Source organism: Leopardus geoffroyi, chromosome D1 (genome assembly GCF_018350155.1).
Source record: "Leopardus geoffroyi isolate Oge1 chromosome D1, O.geoffroyi_Oge1_pat1.0, whole genome shotgun sequence".
Taxonomy (NCBI): domain Eukaryota; kingdom Metazoa; phylum Chordata; class Mammalia; order Carnivora; family Felidae; genus Leopardus; species Leopardus geoffroyi.
This window is the reverse complement of record NC_059329.1, coordinates 20874833-20884245: the sequence shown is the minus strand read 5'-3', so window position 1 is coordinate 20884245 and position 9413 is coordinate 20874833. Positions and strand designations below refer to the sequence as shown.

General features: G+C 39.0%; 1 protein-coding gene across 1 annotated transcript; it reads right to left on the bottom strand.

The window, feature by feature from the left end:
- Nucleotides 1-322: 322 nt before the first annotated feature.
- LOC123602376 (olfactory receptor 147-like) lies at nt 323-4822 on the bottom strand. The gene is made up of 2 exons (XM_045486885.1): nt 4814-4822; nt 323-1261 (listed from the first exon to the last, which is right to left on the bottom strand). Exons 1-2 carry the CDS (start codon nt 4820-4822, stop codon nt 323-325), a joined length of 948 nt encoding a protein of 315 aa, XP_045342841.1.
- Between the last annotated feature and the right edge of the window lie 4591 nt (nt 4823-9413).

Genomic DNA, 9413 nt, shown 5'->3' with positions numbered 1-9413 from the left:
ACATGCCTCAGTCAAAAATCCCAAATGTTACCATTTTTGGATTTACCATCATTCAACCTTTTATACTTAAAACTTTATAACTTCTAAAAATAAGCTGGAGAATGGCAAATGAACTGTTTTTTTACTTCCTATGAAAAGATAAAGGACGGATCCTCCTCCTCCTTATATTGTCTTTGTGAAATAACTTATAAATAATTAGCTTAATTTACCCTGTATTTGAATCATTTGCATTTCTACCTTGATTTCTTACTGTTCTCTCCATAGCTTCATACACTGTCTGCCTTTACTAGGAGTTGGCATCTGTAACTAACACCGTTTCTACTCAAGAGAACACCCTTTTCTTAAAAGTCTTACTCAGTGCAATTTTGACATCTTTGTTCCTCAGACTATAGATAAAAGGATTCAACATTGGCCCCACAATGGTATAAAAAACTGTGGATACCTTATCTTGATCCAGGGACCCAGCAGGAGAAGGTTTTAGATACATGAATGCCGATGCTCCAAAGAAGAGAGAAACAGTAACTATGTGGGAGCCACAGGTACTGAAGGCTTTGGACCTGCCCCCTGTAGAACGGATACGGAGGATGTTGGAGACGATCAAGGTGTAAGAAATGGTGATGGTGAGACTGGGCATGATTACATTGATTCCCACCACAATGAAAACCACCAGCTCGTTGACGTAGGTGCTCGTGCAGGAGAGCTGAAGGAGAGGAGGTATGTCACACATGTAATGATTAATGATGTTGCCATCACAGAACGTGAGCCTCAGCATGCACCCGGTGTGGGCCATGGCACCCACAAACCCCATTGCATATGTTCCTGCCATCAGCATGAGGCAGACCTGGTGGGACATGATGGCCTTGTAAAGCAGGGGCTTACAGATGGCCACATACCGGTCATAGGCCATCGATGTCAAAATATAGCACTCATCAATGACAAAGAAGGAGAAGAAACAGAGCTGAGCCACGCACTCTGCGTAAGAGATGGTGTTTTGCTTTACAAAACCTATCAGCATTCTAGGCATTATGACAGACGAGTAGCAGAGATCAATGAAGGAAAGGTTGAAGAGAAAGTAGTACATGGGAGTGTGCAGGTGAGGCTTCAGACCAATCAGAATAATCAAGCCCATGTTCCCCATCACGGTGACCATGTAGATTCCTAAGAAAATGAAGAAGAGAGGCAGCTGGAGTTCTGGCTGTTGTGTTAAACCCAGCAGGATAAACTGGGTCACTGAAGAGTCATTGCCTGATGCCATTGTTCCCTAGGGCGTATCTGTGAGAACAGGACAGAGGGTGACATTAAAATGAGCACCCAGCTCTCTTCCCCCAACCCCTCCGTAATGAGACAGAGTTCCAGAATGAGAATGAACTCACACCCACCCTCCTGTGTGCCTTTGCTGTCCCCATTGGATAAAGGCTGAGATTGTTTAAAGATGTCTATCAAAAACACCAGCAGGCAAGTGCTGTAGGGGTAAGACTGAGTACCCCTGTGAGGGATCAGGACTCCATCATCTCTGCTCTTCTTCAGCTTTCACAGTCCCCCAGCCCCAGCTAATGCTCAGTGGCTGTCTTAGCAGACAGGAGAGCATGGCATTTCAGATCTTCAGCCTCATAGCTGAGGTTTGGAAAAATAAGGGGATACATAAAATTCATCACTCACCCTTCTGCATTGGGATTTCACTGCTGGGCTGTACTAACCCTTCTCCCTTATTTTCAAGGGGGCACAAGTGGCTCTGATGAATTTTCCAGGCAAGTAGCCCAAAACGGAGATTCTTCTTTGTTACTGGGTTTGTTCTGAGCGAATTTTGTATGAAAGGAACCAGAGCACAGACTTCTGAGAAGCCGTGAGTTATAGATCATGATATCTAATGGTGGCTTTGCCCAGAGTATTTTTCTCCAGGCTAGCGGGTAGTAAATAGTATCTACTCATGCCCAAAGAGCCCCCTGCTAATATGACCTCAAGGGTTTTCGTGAGTTAGGAAATCCTAGAGACCTGACTAAATATTGGAAGACATTTCTCCCAGTGTTTTCCCCAGAGATCAGGCTTTGTAGCAAAATTACCTACTCTGCATTTGTAGCCTAGTTCATTATAATAACACTACATTATTGGAATTTACCCTTTTACATACATTTTGGTCTGTTGCCAAATAGGGCATATCCCCAAGCAGAATAGCAGATGATCTTTCCTGCATCCACAGCACCTCTTGCTACATGAAATACTATACATTATTTGTTGGTTTGTTGTGTCTTTTCACAATCCATACACACATACCTTCATACACTCACATCCATGTTAATTTAAGTTTCAAAGGGGGCAGGATTTTGTCTGTTTTCTTCAGTACTCTTTCCGTAGCAACTTAAAGTATTACCAAGTATATATAGTACTGAATAAATATTTGCTTAATTAAATGAATGAATGAGAATCCCTTTTTTTCCATCCTTCCTGGATACTAACTACAACAGAATTCTTGCCCCACAGGCAAAGGCTTACGTGGTGTCAACTCTTTTCTTTGCACACCTGAGTGTACAACAGGAAAAACACTAGTATGTAAGTGAAGGCCACTGCGGAACTCTTAGTGGTCATGTAGGAGCACTTCAGATCCAAAGTATTGAACTCAAAGAAAGAATATAATCTTCCTCCTCTCTGAATGTCACATAGAGGACTTCCACAGGCTCTCACGATGTCTCTCCCCAGGGACTACAGCATACACTCAGATCAAAAGACAGATTTGGATTAGTATACGAAGCTCTAAAATGCCAAAATCCAGGTCAGCTCATGATGGGAGGGCATTAGGATTTTTATTTCTTTTTTGGCACAGGATTGAAATAATCAAAATGCAGACTCGAGAAGATTAACACAGTGTTCACCAGCAAGATGGACTGGTATGAGAAAGGCAAGAGGCAGGGTCAGCTTTGGGGGGCAATCACAATAACCAGTGAATGATTTTTAAGTGCCCTGAATTAATAGTGCTACTGTGAGTAATTCCAAGAAACAAACATACTCTTAGAGATGTTGCAAAGGAAGATCCATTAGGACTTCTTACAAAGAAAGTAGAAATAGACAAAAAAAAAAAAAAAAAATTCCAAAAGATACTAACCTAGGTGTTTGGATAAACTATGCTATTATCCTACAAACAAAAATAACTCAAAAATATTGGAGATATTTAAATTTTTTTTTTCAACGTTTATTTATTTTTGGGACAGAGAGAGACAGAGCATGAACGGGGGAGGGGCAGAGAGAGAGGGAGACACAGAATCGGAAACAGGCTCCAGGCTCTGAGCCATCAGCCCAGAGCCTGACGCGGGGCTCGAACTCCCGGACCGTGAGATCGTGACCTGGCTGAAGTCGGACGCTTTACCGACTGCGCCACCCAGGCGCCCCTATTGGAGATATTTATAACAATCATACATTCAGTGTTGAACATGATGAGTGCCAGCTGCTAACAGGACATCCAAGCATAAGTGCATGTTAGGAAAATGCCCAACTAAGGTCAAATAAATGTAAGAAGGAAAAGGAGGAAGGTTGGTACATGAGAAGAAGATTTGGGGATGGTTTCCCTGGAGGCTAAAGCCATGGGATCAGGTAAAACCCAGTGAGAGAAAATAAAGAGAAAAAGATTAGAAGGGCAAGAAGAAAATTTGAGAAATCCTCCAATTGTGGGTTTTATGCTTAGGATAATTTAAAACCAAACAGTGACTGAAATGAGTCCCAATTATCATTCTCAGACCCCTCAAAATTACTAGGAGACTAAATATTTCTCAGACCAAACTTGAACAGTGTCTCACTGGACAGACATGCCTTGGACTGCAGCAGTGATGAAGAAAAACTTCTTTTTTTTTTAATCTGTTTTTTAAAGTTTATTTTTTTTTATCTTGAGAGAGAGAGTACGCAAGCAGGGGAGGGGCAGAGAGAAGGGGAGAGAGAGAGAATGTCGAGCAGGCTCCGCGCTGCCAGGACTTGAACTCATGAACCATGAGATTATGACCTGAGCGGAAACCAAGAATCAGACGCTTAATTGACTGAGCCACGCAGGCACCTGGTAAAAATGCATTTTCTATGGAAAGTTACAAACTCTTTTTTAACTGATACAATAACCAGAAATGCTCCCTCCAAACTCTATCAAATCACATTAATAAGAAAAATCTTGGGCTAAGGTTCTAAGCTAGAGCTGAAAGTATTTTTTCATGTTTAATACACACCATGTAAATATGGGCAAGTGTGGAGTGACTATAGGAGATTCTGGGCAAGTGTGGAGTGATTATAGAAGATTCTGGGCTTAGCCTTATGTCACAAAACTCTCATTTCCTCCCTTCCTTTCTCCCACCTGCATAATGGTCACCTTAGCCTAATTCAGTTATAACAATGCTAAATGGTCATCTTTTCCCTGAAATGTATCATAGCACCTCTTGCCCACGCCTGACTCCTTTTTAAGTAACTCAAGCCCGATATGTTCTAACCTGTCAAAGTCAGGGGCAATTAAACCTTTATGTGATGCTGTATTTTCTAAGGATGCAGAAAATGAAACCATGTATCTTAACATTGAGCATGATGTTTTGATATATGTATACATTATAAAATGATAATCACAACCAAGCCATGTAACATATTCATTACCTCATGTAATTACGAATTTTTTGTAGTGAGAACACTTAAGGTCAACTCTCTTAGCAAATTTCAAGTATATAATACAGTATTGTTAACTATAGTTGCAAGGTTGTACATTAGATCTCCATAACTTATACATCTTGCATAACTGAAACTTTGTCCCCTTTGAAGAGAAGCGACCCCTTTTGGCCACTCCCCAGCCCCTGACAACCATCATTCAACTCTCTGCTTTCATGAGTTTGACATGTTTAGACTACATATATACGTGAAATCATGCAATATTTGTCTTTTCATAGCTGCCTTACTTCACGGAGCATAATGTCCTCCAGGTCCATCTATATTGTTTCAAAAGCAGCCAGTCTGGAAAAACAGTATGGAGGTTTTTCAAAGAGTTAAAATTACAACTACCTTATGACCCAGCAATTGCACTACTAGGTATTTATCCAAAGGAGGCAAAAACGCTGATTCGAAGGGGCACATGCACCCCAATGTTTATAGCAGTGCTATCAACAATGACCAAATTATGGAAAGAGCCCTAATGTTCATCAACTGATGAATGGATACAGAATTTCTTTCTTTTTTTTAAGGATGAATACATCATAAGCATTTTTTTTTAAGTTAGCTCATCCTAAGATTAATTCTTCTCTAAAATCTAATCAGTAAAGAAATACACGAAGGCCTGTAGTCAAATAAGATAAATGAATCAGCTGAAGCAATGGGCAGGTGGACCATTATCTGTAGAAAGCAGAACTCTCTAGTAAATATTGGACTGGAAAAGTACACCTTCATCTTAAAGCCAAATGAAGCCTCTTGCCTATTCCCTCTTGTCTGATCCACTGTAAACAAAAGGAAATTGTGGACATTCCCTACAGACAGAAAAGGGATTCCATGTACCAATTACGTTGCAGGAGTAAGGGTGGTGAGATAGTGCCAAAAAGTGTCATTTTTCTGTTTATAAATGAACTGGTCCAAAGAGGAGGAGGGAGCGGTCTTCTTGCTTTTGAAGCACAATAGCTCCACCTAGTGGTAAAGGTATGGCTCAAAGAATTTTAGACCCTTCATATTAGCTATTTCTCTTCTCTTATGAAATCGGGTAAAAGGTAGAAAAAGCCCAAATTTCCAGTATGTGGAGAAGAAAGGAAGTCCTTTCCTCCATGGAAATTTGAGAGGAAAGAATAAATATTTCTGACATGCTAGGAAACAGGATCTGGCACAGACTAGGTACTCAATAAATGTTTGTCAATGATAGATGCTGCCATCAGATTATATTTGTGAAATAATCACACATATGAGGAAAACAGTCTAATAAAGTGGGAAGTGGGTAAGAGCCTAGCTCCTAAGGCAAATGACCATATTTTTTTTTCAAAAATTTTTTTTAAATTCTAGTTAGTTATCATACCATGCAATATTGGTTTCAGGAGTAGAATTCAGTGGTTCATTCATCACTTACACACAACACCCAGTGCTCATCATAACAAGTGCCCTCCTTAATGCCCATCACCCATCTAGCCCATCCCCCCACCCACCTCCCTCCATCAACCCTCAGTTAGTTCTCTATTGTTAGGAGTCTCTTATGGTTTGTTTCCCTCTCTCTTTTTCCCTTCCCATATATTCATCTCTTTTGTTTCCTAAATTCCACATGAGTGAAATCATATGGTATTTGTCTTTTTTCTGACTGCTTTCTTTTGCTTAGCATAATACACTCTAGCTGCATCCGTATCATTGCAAATGGCAAGATTTCATTCTTTTTGATGGCTGAGTAATATTCCATTGTATATATATATGTGTGTGTGTGTGTGTGTGTGTGTGTGTGTGTATACCACATATTCTTTAAAATGGCTGTTTTTAAATTTTACATCATCTTCTTGTTAGCTGCCTGATATTAGGCAAGCTGCTTTCTCTAAAACTCAATTTCCTAATCTTTAGAATAGGGACAAAATGGTTCCTGCTTCATAGCATTGTTGAAGATTAAATAAGATTCTGCTTGCAAAGTACTTGGTATACAAAGAAAGCACTCATTGTCAAGTGTCATTATCACCATATTGAGCTGTTGTGAGATCTGAGTATGCTAATGAATGTAAAGAATGTAGCATATTAACTGAAACAGCCAAATAAATATGCACTGGTGTACTAATAATGTTATTACTATTATATTAATAATACCAATGTTCCCAATATTATCGTTGTTACTAAATTACTATTCTATGCATCACCTTCATGTTTTCCTCAAAATATAAAAGCACAATTCAATAATTCATCTCTAGATGACATGTTCTACCATAATTCAAATTCAGTCTCTCTCAGTTTCTACTTGGAATCAAACTGAAGTTTTGTTAATAACTTCAGATAAAATACATATTACCTGAGTTTTTGGTTTTGAGGGAGAACCCTACCATCACACAGATGTCCCCACACTGAAAGATATTTTTTCATTCATTTTTGGAATTGCCTGCCTGAAATTTTACCAATCTGGTACTCTTCTTTGCTAAACTATGAATTTTTTTTATGCTAGTGCCTTTGGGAGTGTTATGGCACTCCCAGTCAGTAATCCACCCCTTTCTTGTATATACCCAACTTGGATGACAAGTGAGGGTAAATTTTGATGGCGAGGGACAAAGAATAAAAAGTACTTGCCATGAGTATTTAAATAGCCAATAAGTGATCTTGTTTAGGAAGAAGATGATCAGATTCCAGAAAAGGATCTAGAAGGCATCGAGGACAACCTTCACATACTTCAACACATATTCTCAACCTGGACAGTATCCCATATGATAATTTAATGTTATTATAGAGTACTTTCTGAGCTAACTCAGCCAGTAGAGAGTTCAATTTTCCCTAACATTTTCATTGATTATCCAAAGCAAACAGGCATAAAGAAAAAAGAAGAAAAGAGAAGGGGGGAAATGTCTTGGAAAAGATAACAATAATACCAATCTCCCCTCAGACTGACATTCCTTCTTTAGTCTAAGGTGAAATTTTCTCAGAATTGTCAATGGCCATACCACCCTGAATGCACCCCATCTCATCTGATCTTGGAAGCTAAGTAGGGTCAGGCCTACTTAGTACTTGGATAGGAGAATGAATGTAGATATCACAAGGTGCGTATTGAACAACCCATTTGGACTCATTTCTTGTTTCTTGGCCTGTTCCTATGAGAGAAAGCTTTGGGGTCAAGTATAGCACCAAAACATCCTCAGGGTAAGGTGATTATCTGGCACACTTTATAGAAGTCTCACTCTAATTGGAATTTATATCAGTTAGATTTCAGTGAAGGAAACAAACTATTCTAGGAATTTTAAGCAAAGAGGATTACAGGGAATTAAGTGCTTAGAAAATCACCAGCTGCACTTAGGAAATGGATTCTAGACTGGAACTCCAGGATTGACTCCTCGTCCTCAGCAAATCTGACCCACTGGAGAGGTGAGAATCAAAGTGGGCAGAACTCACCCTCAGTAGCTTTTCACTAGACCAATAATTCTAATCAGTGCAAAATTATCTTTTAATTATTGTGTATTTCAAACCGTAATTTATTTAGCCTATGAGCCCTAAGAGTATCATAGACTATCTTCTCATTTTCGAGGAGAGAGGGGGAAAAGACATAATTAGCTACAAATAAAAATCGCCAATACACGGTCTGACAGGACTGTATTTCCTAATTCTAACTAAGTTTGGACAACCATCAATGGAACTTTTAAAATTGTTCTTTTGATTTTATTATATCTCTGCTAAGCCAATAGCATTCACAATCCACTTCATGCTCCAGAGTGTGCAGAATTTTTTAGTAGAGTGGCATCTAACAAAGTTCAGGCTCCTAACAGTTCACAGTGTTGCCTTAAAGGACTGCAAGTTCAAAATTTATTCAGGGGATGGGAGGTGGAGGAAACAGAGAGAAAAAATGTATACTCTAAGCTTGTGGAATTCATGTAAGTGAGAAGAGAATTTTTATTCTGCTTGACAATGAACAACATTTAAATAATTTTTCTTTTTTTTTAAGTCTGTTTACTTATTTTGAGACAGAGAGAGTGTGCGGGGGGAGGGGCAGAAGAGAGGGCAAGAGAGAATCCCAAGCAGGATTCTCCCCACCATGGGCCGGGCTCCATCCCACAAACCAGGAGCTCATGACCTGAGCCAAAATCAAGAGTCGGATGCTTAACTGATGCCACTCAGGCACCCCTTAAATGATTTTTCTAATCTTTATTGATTATCTTAGTGCAAACTATACACAACCCATTCTCTTAAAAACCCTATGAAACACATTTTGCCGATGTAAGTATATTCTCTGAAGCTCAGAGAATTTAAGTAATATATTCAAGTTCATGCAGCTAGTTGTGTCATAACTAGTATGTAATTCAATATCCAGTATTTTTAAAATAAGATTTATTTTCTTATTAGTGCTGTGAATATATAGATTTAATTTTTATAATTTTATTACACTATCAAGATCCCCAAAGTCTCACTGAATCACTACCAAGTTTAGAAGAATTTCCCAAAGGTTGGATATAGTAGCAAATTTTCTTCTACCCTCTACTCAAGAAATAGCTCTATTTTTTTTTTTTTATTAAAAGAGTATGGCTGCCAGTCTATGACAAATCTCAAATACTGTACTTCCTATAACCTCAAAGGACTAATTACATTGTTTATTTTCAATAAAGTTGGGCCAAAGTTGTTCCCTTTTGGGATTTCAAAGCAAGTTCAAAGCAAGTTAAAGTAAATTTTAATTGATTGGGTATAGGAAGAAATAATCACGCAAGTTATAAGAACTTTTCTTTCAACACCACAGAGGGGTTTTTCTTGGTATCACTTGAAGC